The sequence below is a fragment of the Falco biarmicus genome, chromosome 3, assembly GCF_023638135.1.
Source record: "Falco biarmicus isolate bFalBia1 chromosome 3, bFalBia1.pri, whole genome shotgun sequence".
Classification (NCBI taxonomy): domain Eukaryota; kingdom Metazoa; phylum Chordata; class Aves; order Falconiformes; family Falconidae; genus Falco; species Falco biarmicus.
Genome location: NC_079290.1, coordinates 14,775,174 through 14,790,801, shown reverse-complemented (window position 1 = coordinate 14,790,801; position 15,628 = coordinate 14,775,174). Strand labels below are relative to the sequence as shown.

Below are 15,628 nucleotides of genomic sequence, written 5' to 3'. Positions count from 1 at the left end.
GTGAGAGAGAGAGAGAGAGAGAGGAAATATCTGGGGAAGAGAATATAGGTTGATAAAAGAGGCAAGGCAAAGTGGGACATAGTTTTACAGCTTGCTGAGTACTCTGCAGAAAGGTTGTGCCCCTGCTGTTGGGTAAAACGTGAAGTGCTTATCCTGCCTTAATGGAAGGACAACTACTTCACCAGAAAGACCTCCTGGTTCACACAAAATGAGAAGACATATGTGAGTGGTGACTGCAAAGTCCCCAGTGCACTGTATATCCACACCCAGGGTAACCCACCAGCAACTCATTCATGCAGCCATATCTACAGAGCCAGGGACAGGATACAGTATATTTGTATAGTCATACATTCAAGGCAACGATAAAGGCATATATGAGACAAATTTAAGGCACATCTTATTCCCTTAAATTTCTGCTGCATGGAAGAATGGGATTTTTGACCTTGCTCAAGAGCTCTTCTAAGCATGGGGAGGGAATGGGGAGGAGAGAGCCTCTCTGAGGTGCTCGGTGGAGATGGGCAAAGGGCAGCATGGGGTATGCAGTTCCTTTTCCTTACTATTCCAGTGAATAGCTGGCAAGGAGGAAAGGAGAATTTTTCCTGATGCTCATACCCACAGCTGCTAGGCGCTTCTGAAAACCACTGAGAGTCACATAAAAGCAAACACAGGAGAGGGAAAAATAACCTCAGGCTTTTTAAAACAAGATAAGTTGGGTCTAAGCAGGGTAACAGAGACCAAAAGCAAGTTTTGCATTCCCTAGGGGATGAAGGAGATTTCATACAGGTGCTTTTTGAAAAGGAACATGCAAGGGAAATTCACCTTTCATTCCTTTTGGCATTTAGATCTTGCTCGGATCTACATGTCTCTGGGGGTACAAGGGGAAATGGAAATTGAGATCCTGGAACTACTCTTGCTCTGCAATTTCCCTGGGGATGCTTTTCTACAAGGTCAGGTTAAGTGAGACATTGTGTGCTCTATTTCATGATATCTATTGGAGCAGAAGTTCTTTGTTAGGGTCATTTTCATAAAATTATGAATATGTCACATTTAAAGTTGGTGAGCATTTTTTCCTATTTTTTTCTTCTGCCAAATGGGAGACCTACAGAAATAAAGTCTTGAGCATGAACTCCAGCATTTATAAAACAAGCATGCTGGAAACACAGAGAAAGGGATATATTTGCTGTAAATACATTTTCTCTCATGGATAATCATCAGAGGCACTGCCTGCAATAATTTCAGTTATGCTGCTCTTGGCCCAAGCATGAGTCCAATTCTGATGACCTCGCTTGAAAGAAATGCTGGGATTGGTAGAATACTATAGAATGAATCAAATTTGTTGAAAGATCCTGAAAAAAATTAGTTTTCAAATGTGCTCAGGTCTGGCATGGTCAACAGGAAATTTATTGATACTTTGATGGAAGAACTGTTAGGCAAATGCTGAAAAGCCTTTGAAAAGAATTATTGCAAATTCTCAGGTTAGTATTTTTCCTCTCTCCTCTCTTCACTCAGTTGGTGTTGACAATGGACCAGGAACTCTCCCATATGTAAGTGTAGAGTCACTGGTCCAGGAGCAACAGAAGAAATCTTATTGCACACAGAGCTGGAAGTAAATTTCCATCACTGCTGATAGGACTGATTTCAATTCAAGAATATTACCAAGGTGATGTGGTGGTCACAGTCTACTTACCAGCAAGAGGAGCCAGTCTCCTGAAACAGTTTCATACTCCTTGAAAGTTGTCAGGACAGCTAAGATCAAACAACCCAAGACAATCAGAAACCTGAAATGAAATAAAACAAAAAAGCATTGTTACCCCTTTCTATATTTGTGTCCGAGATACTGCCTATAAATCCCTACATAGAGACCTTCAGAGGACAACTACTTCCTATTGGTGAGCAGTGAGGTGGTCTCTCAAGAAGATTAAGGGTTCTCAGCCTGGACAAGGGGGGCTGGCAGTCAAGAAATCATGGCAAGATACTAAGTCAGAATGGTTCTGGGACAGAGAAGCATTAATTAACTTCTTTGCATTCTTAGGAAGAAAAAGGATGATAATGCAGTTTGGGAAGGGGTTGTATGGTATGGCAGAGGACTGTAATGCTCAGGAGGTCTAGTCCAAGCTGATGTGCTGTGTACTTCACAAAATGGCACTGCAGGTACAGTGGAATGAATCGACTTGGCACATCCTAAGACCTGAGAAACAGTAAACGTTTCACTACAATGCAGCACCAGGACAAACCATCCCTTGAAAACTGCACTGCGTTTCTTTTTTTCTTCTCTTTTTGCACTCATTTCTATGCAGATGAAAAGATGAAAAGATTTGAAAGAGAAACGATAGAGAGGGTAAAGTTCTGCTCTCCAGTAAACGCAGTGTGTAATAAATCACTGCCCCTGTGCTATTGTCTGTCTGTGAGGCTCCAGAAAACAGAGATTTGACTGAAAATTTAACTCCCACTGCTGGTAAATCCAATCCAGTCTAATCTAAAGTCACACTGATCTGCTTTGTAAAACTATTCACAGGTTCAAGCTATTCACAATCTTTTACGCATAAAGAGGTAAGAAAAATCAAGGGAGTCTTGTAAGTGATTACTGCGAAGCAGAGTAGGGAAAGCTCATGTTCTGGTACTTCATGTACCCAGATCATGGGCATTCTAATGTGCTCCCAAAGGCTGATCCACAGGACCAGAGGGGCAGGTGGCCATGGAAATATTTCAGAGCTTATTGAATAAATTGGAAGGACGTCTCCATAAAAGCTCTGGCTCCCTTGCTTTCATAGCTAGGGTACATCAAATAAATGATAGGCATTAGGTACTGAAATCATCCAGGGGAAAAAGCTTGTTAAGAATCAAGCTGTGTTTAGTGTGTACTACCTGTTTTGAATTTCAATCTGATGTCTAAAGTGTGATTTCATTTCTTGCTGAATAAAGCTCCACTTCACTGGGTGAAATGGGTAGAGTCCACAGCTTGCAGCAAGGAGGCAGTGAGCAAGGACTCATCTCATCTCAGAGACACATGTCCTCTACCCTGTCTTGGGTTTTTGTTTACTTGATGTTTGAGGAAACCTGGGGCTAAGGAGCATGTTCTAAGAATTTTCAGCATTCTTGCAGCTGGAGTAAAAGGAGAGAGGTCAGCTCCAGATAGCTCCTGCTGCCCTTTGGGGAGGCAATTCCTCCAAACAGCATCAACTAGAACCCTCCACGCAAGGAAGAGGCAACAGTGAAACACTTCACAGCAAACCCTGAAGGATTATTTTGCTGTGCCTTTCCCAATATTAGCTGTTCAGACTGAACGTTGTTATGCCAGGAAAATCAGCCATTTTGAACAAGGTTAGAACAGAAATAAATGTGTCTGCTCGTGCTAAATAATCCTGGATTTCTTTGACAAGTTTCACCTTTTCCTACTCACCAGCCATGCTCTAGAGCATGGGTTCTGTGGCTGGTAGGAAACAGCCTTTGGGTCTAGAATGTGCCTTTCGCCGTTCACCTGTAACTACACTCCCACTGCTCAAGACATTCGGCAATGAACTTAGCAATTCTGTGATGTTCCTGCCATGCCTTCAAGCTTTCTTTGTCACACCATACCTTGTTGCCTCCACCTTGCAATTATAAAGCCAGTGGCTCACTGGCTTCCCAAGACTCATGATCCTGGTGCCCTGCACCTCTACGAGCAAACTGGTGAGAAGTCGACATGATTCCTTTGATTAGCTATAAACCACCTATCATCTGCCACATTACAGCCATTACAGTGGTACCATCACTAATTCTCCATTTAAAGCCTTGAGCTGCTGCTACTTGATGCTTTCCACTACAGCCATTGCTTTATACCACGTGACAATTCAGTCGCCCATCAGCTCGCAAGTATCATTTAAATGATTTAATGAAAGGCGAAACACACTGAAAACAGCCCAAGGAAATTACATCATCAGCTACTTAAACTAAAGGCGTGAATTTACGATATCGTTCAACAGAACAGCACTGTCAAATAAATGATGCGCAGATTTTTGTCCCAGAGGAAGACAGAAGTTGGTGAAATCGTCTTTTCCCTAAAAATGCCTGCGGTTTTACCACTAGAGGGTATCGGTGCTCCATAGAGCAAGGGGATACTGCTCTCGTTCCCTGTTTTCCTTCCGCATGAAACAAACTCAGTGCAGGGGATGTTTAGGTGATTGCGCCCAGGTATGTGATATGCAAGAAAAGGAGTCTCATAGTGGTGAAACGGCTTGTCCTTGGTCACTAAAAAAGCCCAAATGTTGGTATTAACGGACATGGAGAGCTGTTTGTTCACTCGCTCTGTGTGGCACAGTCCATGCTGCAAGCTGTTACCGCTCCAAGCGAGAGCCCACCCATGAAAACAACAGACCACACAGGACAAAAAAAAGTAAAAGTAGGGTGAGAGGGTGAGACTCGAGATCACAAGTCACCACGAATAATTTCGAGGGCAAATCTGAGCAGGGAGTGTGGTCTGAACCCCCAGCTGCAGAAAGTGCATGAATGCAGCCCAGAAGAGTGACTTGGAGATGCAACTGCTGAGCAGGAACTGCAGTCCCAAAACACACGCAGCTCGCAGAGCCAGGCTCCTGCTCCTTCCTGCAGTACCCTGGGGACTGCAGGGATGAAAAGCATGTGTTGGGACATATAACTGCAATCCATCTTGGAAGGGTCAGCTATCCTCCTACCGCACTGCTTCCAAAGGATAAATATCCACCGCAAGTTAATCAAATCACATCTCAGCAATCTTCCCTTACCATCTGAAATTATAACAGGTTCAGAGCACTTCATGAATTTTAATCTCCGTTGATGCTGTGCAACCCACCGATTTTCCTGCAGCCTCTTCTGTTTTGGAACTTGGTTTTTATGAAGCCTGCAAGTCTTCTTGTGTCCTCTTTCTACGGAAGATGCTACAAAGTTGTCATGTTTTTTTAAACAATTCCCCTTGCTTAGCAAAGATGACAACAAGGTACATCTTCACCTTGCTGCTTATGCTTATATTGTGGGCATATATACCACCTATGCCCATATTGTGGTCTTGCAAACATAATGACTCAAACTTGCTTGACAGTTGCTGAGTCCATACTGTCCTATGGCAATATGACAATAGCCGAGTCTATATTGTCTGATTTAACCTTTTAGAGGCAGCAATGTGGGTCCAGTGGTTGAGCCTGGCTGTAAAATTGTAACAGGCAAATCACAGGGAAAGAAACTGCTGAAATCACAGTGGATGAACAGAGGGGAGACTAACACTGACCTGGGGAATCAAGAGACAGAAAGAGAGAAAATCTGAAATTTACTTGCAGTTATAATGCTACTATCCATGGGACATAGAGCACCAAGTATTAGAAGAAAGAAAGAGTAAAAGTCAAGGTTTCTTAATGAAAAGTGAATCCTATTAAGCCTAAGCTTCCTATTGAACAGTGTTTCAGCAGGTGTCAGTCCAAACTTCAAGATTGTAAGCCAGATATACCAAAAGAGGATCTGAATTTAGTTCTTCCATTTTTAGGATCGTTCTTGTTATCATTTTACATCATTTTTCACCACCCATTACATTGTACCTATCTGCAGTATTATGCCTAAAATCCTGATTAGTTTGTTGTATGTTTAACTTCCAGACCACCAAATGGCAGTGCTCTTTTGTCACTGTCACAACTAATATACTATTCTAGTAAATATATGTTCTTCTTATTGGAAATCACGTTTAACACTCATATTTTCTAATAGTACTATTTTGGTGTACTAAAGACAGATTCCAAAAACAATACACATTTTTTTCCAGGAAAGAAGACGTAATTTATGACTATGCTAGACCATGAATCTAATGTTCCTTGGATGAACATCATAGACTGTTTAGTTTGATAAATTTTTATTTCTTCTAATATTTCACATGCTTTGAGTTTTTCTTCTGTATCTACTTTCATTTGAAGCCCATATAATGCAGATCTAGCTGAGAACTTTTATATTTTTTTCCATATATAGGTACCTATCATGTATCCTTTTCACCTTCTCTTTCTTCAGAATCTTAGGAGCAGATCAGATAGTAATTTGCCTATAATCTATTCCAAAACACAGCAGTCCTTTTGAAGATGTTATGAGGACTAGATACATCATGGGCAGGCCAAACAATATTCACATCTGGCATCAGTTTGCCAAATTTTTGTGCTGTGTCACAAAATGTTAGTATCGATTAGGTTTATACTTAACAGAGAGGAATTTGTGCTTCTAGCATACAACTCATGTTGTTTCAAAGTAGATGGCTCAAGCTGGTCAGGTGCACCTACAGAGACAATTTCTTCCCTGTAACTGTAAGGAAAGACTAGTGATTAGCTCCTATGGAGATGTTTACTGTGTAAATTAGCTGAACGCCACCCCTTACATTCATCCCTGTTTTGGATATAATTAAAGCCACCACCTTTTAATGATCTTTACATATTTTTACTACTGAAAGAATTAGCCTATCAGCCATACCAGACCACTTCCTATATGACTAGCTTTCTCTGAAATCCCTTGCTGTAAATTTAGGTATCACATCTACATGTGGTCAATTTTTACAATTTGTAAAATTTTAAAATTTTACCAAAAAATTCCAAATAATTACAAAATAATAATCAGGCTCTGGGCAGGAAAGCCTCTTCAACAGTTACTACTAAGAAATCCCCTGCAGTGTGACAGTGCATAGACTTCTGCTTGCTCTCACATCTTCAATGCCATTTCTTGCAAGCCATTGGAATTTCCTCTGTCTCCAAATGTTCTTATGAACCTTAGATTTTTCTGCTTTGCTTCACTTGGTCCTTTCTTGTTTTCCCTTAAAACTTGTGCTCTAGTTTCATTCTGTTCTGCCACCTGGTAAATGCTAATGGAATTCTCTAAGATTATATTAGGAAAATCTGACAATGTTTTGCTAAATTTTTGGTTCAGGGTTCCCAAAAGCAATATGGTTCTAAAACCATGATTCCCACACACTTTCCCAAATTTCATATTGGAACAACCTTATTTTCTTCAACTATTGGCTTTTATCCATAAGGATTAAAAATGTATCTTTTTTCACAGTTCTCTCAGTTTCTCTGTATTCCTACCCACCATCTTTTTCTCTGCATCCAAACTTCAGTTTTCACAGAACATCTGCAGTATCTTGCACTGATCGTTTTATGGTTGTTAATGAGAGGCTTGAGTTGGGCTTTTTAACACTACAAAAATGACATTATCCAATATTTGAGAAGAGCCCTTCAGAGAGAAGGGAATGCATGCCTGATTTTCACAAACATAGGAATATTCACCGTTTGATACTTAGATTCTTGCATCTCTGCTTTTCCAAGCAATAGGCCAGCTACTCTTATAGAGATCAGTACTGAGGTAAGGGTGACAGGAAAAACTTGACAACTGGGCACTGTGAAGAAGGGTGTGGGGAAGGGCACTGAGAAACTCAGTGGAGGTCTGGGATGAGGAGGAGAAAAGCAGCAAGTGCTGCAGGTAGGGATGTTCAAAGGTTCCTCTTTCTCTGCCTCCACAGTTTCCACTGAGTACACACACAGAGCTCCATGCAGGAGTCCCTGGCCCGATGCCATCATACAGCAAGGACAAGGTAGGAATGCCATGCTCGGTAAGCTGAATTGCAGTCTTGCTCTGCTGCAATGGCAGAGACAGAGCAAAACCTTTCACAAGATGCTGGCAGAAACCCTGGGAAGTAAGGTAAGATCCCCAAAAGATCCCTAGTCTCACTGCCATACCAGCTGACCTGGCAGGCGGTGAAGCAGTAGCCCAGAATGACACCAGTCCATTGGTGACACTGACACTGTCCCTCTCACAGCAGGAAGCTGAGCCAGAAAAGCCTAAATGCTTACTCATGCCAGGTTTTTTATGACCTTGGTTTCTCACTGGCAGGAGTGCCTCTGAATGTGCTTCACTGCTGTTTCCCTAAGTTTGGAAAGCTTTTAAAAAGCAAGATATGGGAGAGGAAAGCTGTGCTTCACAGCAGGGAATTTAAGGTGCAAAAGAACAGCTTTTAAATCAGATGGTTCCTCTCTCCTGTCCTCCACGTACAAGCCAAGAGCCTGGTTAAAACCTCCTCCTCTTGTTGGTTTTTCTTCAGGTCTACTCTTAAAAACTTTTTGCTTTATTGCCCTGTGTACCACCATTGCCAGCTTCCTTAGGGAGTCTGGCATGATGCTACAAAATATTTTGAGTCAGCAATGTCAGACAGCACAAACACCATTAACCTGGATATTCTGTTGTAGGGGACATTCCAGAGGAATGGCCTGACACTTTTCCCAGGTTTACTGGCATGAGAGTGCAAAACAGCCCAGAGTGCTACATTCCCCTGCCTGATTTTTCTCAGCTTGGAAAACAAGTCATCCACCAAAATCCCATTTCCTTCTTGTCTCCTAGACAAGTTTTAAAGATGCTTTGAAAGGACTAGCGTACATAGGTTACAAGAAGAGGTCTAGACATCTTATCACACACGCGACTGGGGGACAAAGGAGGCACAATGACAGCAAGGAGTTAGATGTCTCCTCCTGCGGCTTGAGTAAGGATGGAAAAGCTTCTGATTGTTGCAACTAAATATTCTGAGTTGCTCTGTTAGTGGCTTTAAATTCTATTTTTGTATTAAGTGAATGACATTGGACTGAACTATTGTTTGGGGCTTTTATCTGTCATGACTAGTATGCCTGTCCATGGGCTTATCTCTGGCTGGCAGCATGCTGCTAATTGAGTTGAGAGACATAGACTACGAAACACAGTGGGCCATGCAGCACAGCAAAGCAGGAACAGCACAGAGCCAAACTGCATTACCCGGCAGCCCCAGCTGCAATAACTGCAAATCAAACGAGTTTCAGAAATGTTTCTAACAGGACATTCTCTAAAGGACATTAACAAATCTGTGTGAAGCCACTTGAAGGTGAACTTTAAGATTCATACATTGGTTTCTGCTAAATTTTGTGAAATAAAAGTCTAGGACATTTGAAAGTCAGCCTGTAACTCGGCAGTCAAGTGCCGAGCCTTCAGCAAATCCCATAAAGAAGTGAATTTAGAGTATATAAAGAGCCTAAGGTAAAAATATTAATCATCCATGTCAATGTTTAAACATCCTGAGTAGGAATTTCCAGGAAGGTACCTTTCTAAACATCGCCAACACTGTGTGTCCAGACAGATGAAAGATCAAGGAGTCCACTTCCAAACATGACAAAATCTCAGGGATACGCAGGAATTAGGATCTCTCACACAGACATGCACTGATCTCCCCACAAACCCTTCCCATTTCTTTAGAAAGGAGGAGAGGAATTAATTATGTCCTTCAAATGTTTAGGGAGCTCCAAAGAATGTAAATGGGAGAAACTTCTCAACCCACTGTTATGACTTTTGCCTTAACTGAACACACGGCTGTGGTATTTTCTACCTTCCCATTTGAAATCAAGGAGGATCAAAAGACTGCAGGGGAAAGAAAAAAAGCAAACAAGCAAAAAACCCAGTCAAACAGCCTACCCACCCCTTCTTCCCCCTGAATAAATTCCCTTTTAGCACCGACACTCGCAACAATAGGTCCTCCAAAGGTGATCTAGCTGAAAGTGAATTTCTAACGTCAAGAAGACAGCACTGTCCAGAAATAACCTCTGTAGTCTCTAATACAGGGTTTCTAGGTAGGGAAGTGATAACACCAACTCAGTGGCCAGACAAATTCTTACAGTGAAGTGAAAAGAGAATCTTTACTCGTTATCCAAGACTTCAACCCATTTGGGAGTTTTGATAGGGTTTTTGTTTTTTCTGGTTTTGAACCTAAGTTGCAAAATAACATACTTTTTTAAACAATGCCAATACTTCTACCCTAATCCAGTACTTTCAGATAGGTGGGATTGCCAAGCAAAAAAACAATTTCCAGTTTAGACTGTATCTTCTTTGCCTGTGCCATCTCAAACTCCATGACACAGTCACCTTTATGTGTGAACATGAGCACTCTCTGCAATGATGTCAGTTTTCACGTGGAATGGAACAGTCAGAAAAAAAGTTGCATGGTGCCATACCAGCAGACTTTTTTGCATCATCAAAGATTTGCAACTGTGTAAGGAAGAGATGCATGGCTGCACATGACCTGCACCACACATCAACACTGCCAGTACACTCCAGGTCATCTTAATGGTTTAGTGAGTTTTCTATTATGGGCAGTGAAGGGCATCATGGTAATGCAGCTCCTGTGGAGCCAGATACATGGCTCAATTCTCTCAGACTGAGTGCGATCTCTGGATTACAGGAGATAAATATTATCACATTAAAAGCCTCTTCCTGAATTTTATGGCATTAACTTCACAGAGAGCTCTACCATTTTGCACCTGAGGTGGTCACAGTTTTGGCTGTGACACAGGGTGCTTGACTCAGGACTTTTCTAGTAAAAAGCATGAAGTATTACAGCTAGAATGGAAGAGACATCTTTCTCACATAGCATTTAATCACTGCCTGCACTAGAGAAAATCAGGCAAAGATCTCAGATCCTTGCTTTGAACAATCCAGTTGTTCTTACTGGGTTTTTTAATCCAGGAGGATTTTTTGAACTTTTTCTAATTTTTATGTAAGTGAAGAGTGCAGAGTCATCACTGCATCATAGTCTATGTGACAACACTGCACATCAGTTTTCCTTAACAAACTGGTCTGTAGCCTATGGCCCATTCACAAATCCACTGGTGCTGCAAAACAAGCTCATATTAATCAATGAGGAAAGGTTTTCTTACTGTGTGGAATGCAAAGCAGATGAGCTGCTCTCACTTTATTCACAGGGAAAGAAGAAGAGGAGAAAGGATCTGTGCTAAAAGATGCTAAACTCATGTTACAGCAGCGGTGGGTCAGATGAACAGTGGCGATGTGGAGGAATGCTTTTTTTATTGGCATACACAAATTAACACACACTCAATACTATGTTAAAAGACAGACCAAACGTCCCTGCAAATTAAATGAGATTTTTAGTCCGGTTTGACTTGATGCTGTTCCTATAAACCTTTTCTTACATCAGACTCTTTAATTTTTCCTTTGTGCTCCATACATAAGCAGGCTGCAGTTTGGCATCAACGATCAGTTAGGCAACAAGGATTCAAAGCTCTGGCCCATTACCAGTACCCCATAAAATGGCATCAGCTGGAGGCCAAGGGAAGGCCACTGAGTGCTGAATGCAGAATATTCTTGAATATCTCTTTCTCAAAAAGAATTTGGGTTGTCTTAGAGGCTTAAGATCATCTAAGATAGCATCTCAGTCAGAATCCCTTCCCAAGGGACTTCTTTTATCAGATAATGATGGACATCTTGGTGCAACTTCACCCTCAGGCTGCTTCTCCACAGGGGTGCAAATGTCCCATAGGTTCCATTACATATCTGCTAGCCCTATATGGATAGTGAAGTTCCCCCAAGGTGTCTCATAGTGCGCTAGGTGCATGCAATTCACACCCCAGTTCTTTGCCTTTTTGTAGGAGATGGATCCATTATACCAATTGGGAGTATTACCAGAGTCCTGGCACGGAACACAGTATCACGTGGATGAAAATGCCTTTTGGATGTCAACCTGAGCAGCATGGTCTCCTAATCACACCTTTCCCAGCTGGCCAAATGCTCACCACCATGCCTTTTCTCACAGTGCAGAAATGGAAACCACTCCCTGTAACTCAGCTGTACAGCAAGCAAACCACTGACACAGGTGTTATGATTTTTAATACATGCCTTTCAAAGTATATGAGGGCTTCTCTTCTCTCATATTTCTATACAAACATCAGGAAGACTTTTTTAACAGTTCATTGGCAAGAGAGAAGAGGGAGAAAAAGTGGATTTCAGGCATAACATGTCAGCTGCTACCTTGATGGTTTAACACATGACAAGGTATGTGGTCTGGATAGAAGTGTGAGGGGGATGATCAGTTGCTCAGAGGCAAATCCCTTCATAATCGTGTTTTTTACAACATCTCACCTTTAAACTAATGAGAGTATGTCCACTTTAAAGTGATTCAACAAAGTTGCTTGCAGAGGCTGTGTCATGGGGGATTTCTAGAGGATTGGCACCTCCACAGGAAAGAGCATAGAAGTGTCTGCAACTCTCAGTGGGCTGCAGACCCACGGCGCTAATGCAGCTGCTAAGGCCGACACAGGAACAGCTGAAGCATATAGTACAGATAAGTCCTATGTGCTCCTTTTTCACCTCCAGCTCACATTCATTAGTAAATTATTTGTTGTGTTAGCACGGCAAATGAATCACATCCTCCTTGAAGGTGAACTTTAGATAAGCTCTTTAGAGGTCATTGTATCCTCAGAACTCTGATTTACACAACAATAACAATAGCACATGGTATTTGTACCTATGTAAATTAATGCTGTTTTAAAGTATTTCTGCTGCTTTGCATTACCATAAGCAATTAATCAGCATTCAAAATTCAGAATGATCATCTGTAAGCATGTGATATTTCATTTGAAGTCTGAAGTTGAAGTCTTTGGAGGAGGTTATCAGCCTTTTCCAGACCTGCCCAATTTTATTCCTGAAGTGTTTCACCAGCATCAGCAACAATGCTTCTCAACACAATATATGATGGCCCTTTTGCTCAACTGACTCGTTAGTATCTCAGATTACATTTATCCCTGTTCAACCTGACAGTTTCAAACAAATACAATTTTATCAAACCTTCAGGAAATAATGCCAATATGGAAGGGAATTTTTTTATTTGTTTTCCTTTGAAGAAAAAGCTTTATTTAGTTGAGTAAGTAACTTGAAACAGCACAGAATTCAGCATACGTAAGTACATTTAGAAAAATAAAACCCAATTTGCAGTAATGACAAGTTCTGCATGCAGAATACAATCTAAGCAAAGTAGTTAAGTCTGTGCTAAGCAGCTCTGTTGGGACTCACACATTTGTATCCTCAAAGAACATGAACCTTTGGTTCTCTCCTGAATGAGGCAGCTGGTTTACTAAAGGAAGGTCCTCTGTAACAAGTAGGATTGGGCACAGTGGGGCACAGCCTTGACATAACTTTCCTATTCTTATTCAACATCCATGGGAATAGCAATTCCTATTCCTAAGTCAAGTTTTGTCAGCTTCTTCTGTTGTGACATCAGTACAAAGAGTGGCTGGAATCTCAGTGTAATAACAATTCTGTAAGAGTGGAGTTACATCCATTTTCAGGTATAGCATGACAAATTTGACAGCCAGCCAGCCAGCCAATAAAGCTCATTCAGTGAGCTGAACTGCCCTCTGAGCTCCACAGACTGTACCGACTAGATTAGTGGGATAGTGGATACTTAACTCATATGTACACACACAGATATTTGGATGCCTGAAGTGAATCTAATCGTGAGTTGAATCTCGCCTCATGTAGGTGAACAAAAGCAGAAATTCTGGAGCAGAAAGCAACACTGATGCTGTGCTTACAGCTCTCAGCACCTCTGCCAGTCCTGAATACTGGGATTGGAATGATGGGGAAGGTTTGCATCAGTCATTCAGAGGTTTCCCTTTTCTCGTAAAATTGCTGCAGACTCAGACTGCTGCAGAGGGATGAATGTCAGGTCTGGGCTTTTTTTATTGACCTCCCAGACAACTGTGATGGTTGACACAGGCATCTAAAGTGTGTGGAAAGTCAGTGTTTTCTTCCTCCACATCCCACCAGGACATCTCCAGGGATGGGCTGACATACTTGCCATGTGACTACAGAAAACATTAGTAAGGGAGCACTAGGCAGTAACTTTCCTGGGTGAAAGATGTACTGAATGAATCAGATGATCTCTTCAGTATCACAGTCTCTGATTATATATGTATATTAGCCTTAGCTATCTACAGCATCGTCTATACATTTGTTTTTAGCATAGCATGGCTTGAAGTTGTTCTCAACATTGTATAATTATTTAGGTCATAACCTCTAACTGTTCCAGTGATGTTACAATGACTTCTGAGTAGTCTTGATCAAGATGCTCACAACCAATTGTACATTGGTTTTTCCATTGCTTACCAGCAGCAACAGTAGTCCTGCAAAGGTTCAGAAGTCTGGTGTATACCATATATTTTTTTAAACAGGAAATCAAGGAGCAGGAGAAGACAGCTCCTCCAACATCCCTCTCTTCTTATTTTTTTTCCTGAGGGAGTAATTCAAAGTGCCTTTAAATCAATGAGAACATTTTCACTGGCTTCAATGAGCACTGGAGCTCAGCCACACCCTTTTGCCAATTATGATTTGTGCCTGCATTTTGATTCAATAAAACTTAGGCCAGATGCATGTGAAATACAGGCTGGGATTCACCTTAGCTTCCTGCAGACGTTGACAGTGCAAGTGTCTGCATCTCAGCTTGCCTGGCTCGCTTCAAAGCAGGGAGGAAAACTGAGGACCTTAAAAGCATGAATCACCTGCTCTATTTTAGGTACCTACTTAAGGAGGAGATGAACTATGTATTAGAAGTGCCTACTTCTCCAACTGGAAAAAGAGCCCCAGGTGACTAGGTCAGATCAATCTCACTCACAATGTCAGGTAACAAGCCATGAATCAAACCTAACATTCTCTTAGAATGCTGGGAATGATAAAAAAGAAGTAAAAGGGAAGAAAGCTTTCCATTGGGCCCCAGGGCACAAATGTCTAAATACAACCTTAAATAACAGGAAAGAAAAGGATTGTATTTGCTTACTCAGTCTTACCAATGTAGCCAATGCACTGGTTTTGGCTGGGATAGAGTTAATTTTCTACATAGTAGCTGATATGGGGTAATGTTTTGGATTTGTGCTGGAAACGGTGTTGACAGTACATGGATGTTTTCCTTATTGCCGAGCAGTGCTTACACAGCGCCAAGGGCTTTTCTGCTCCTCACCCCACCCCACCAGTGAGCAGGTTGGGGGTGGGCAAGAAGCTGGGAAGGGACACAGCCAGGACAGCTGACTCCAGCTGACCCAAGGGATATCCTAGACCATATGACATCACCATCAGCAATACAAGCTGGAGGAAGAAGGAAGGGGGCGGGGGGGATGCTCTGAGTTCGTCTTCCCAAGTAGCCATTACGCATGATGAAGCCCTGCTGTCCTGGGGATGGCTGAACACCTCTCTGCCCATGGGAAGTGGGGAACGAATTCCTTGCTTTGCTTTCCTTGTGCGCACAGCTTTTGCTTTACCTATTAAACTGCCTTTATCTCAACCCACAAGTTTTTGCACTTTTACCCTTCTGATTTTCTCCCCTGTCCCAACACAGGGGGAGTAAACAAGCGGCTGTGTGGGACTTGGTTGGCAGCTGGGGTTAAGCCATAACAACCACATATAACATGTTTTAAATTCAAATATTTGCCAGACTGAACATTGAAAAAACATGAGATGAAGCCAGAATTAATGATCAGATGTTCTTAGAAATACTTCCCCCCACCTTTTTTACCCTTGAGGGTTCATGCATTCTGCTGTTTTTCCACAGCTAAGACAACTATTAAAGTAATAGCTTCTAAAGAACAAGAGCTTAGTTTATCCTATGAAGGTAATGTTATAGTTATAGGAAAGTTGAAGAAACCAAGTGTTGCAATTCCACCTCACCCACTAAGATTATCAGACTTGGTAATTATTAGTTTTCAAGCTATTTGAATTCTGAGGGTGCTGTGATAAGTCTGATGATAAAGTTAATACTCACAAGAACAAATCTGAAAGGGTTTCATGGCGAATACTT

General features: G+C 41.7%; 1 protein-coding gene across 1 annotated transcript in view; it reads right to left on the bottom strand.

Annotated features, from left to right (window-relative positions):
- Positions 1–15,628, bottom strand: part of KCNQ3 (potassium voltage-gated channel subfamily Q member 3) — a 203,491-nt gene that overhangs the window by 35,894 nt on the left and 151,969 nt on the right. Inside the window, exon 2 of the mRNA XM_056333672.1 lies at positions 1,688–1,778. Coding sequence (XP_056189647.1) covers positions 1,688–1,778 — 91 coding nt within the window. The remainder of the gene's footprint in view (positions 1–1,687; positions 1,779–15,628) is intronic.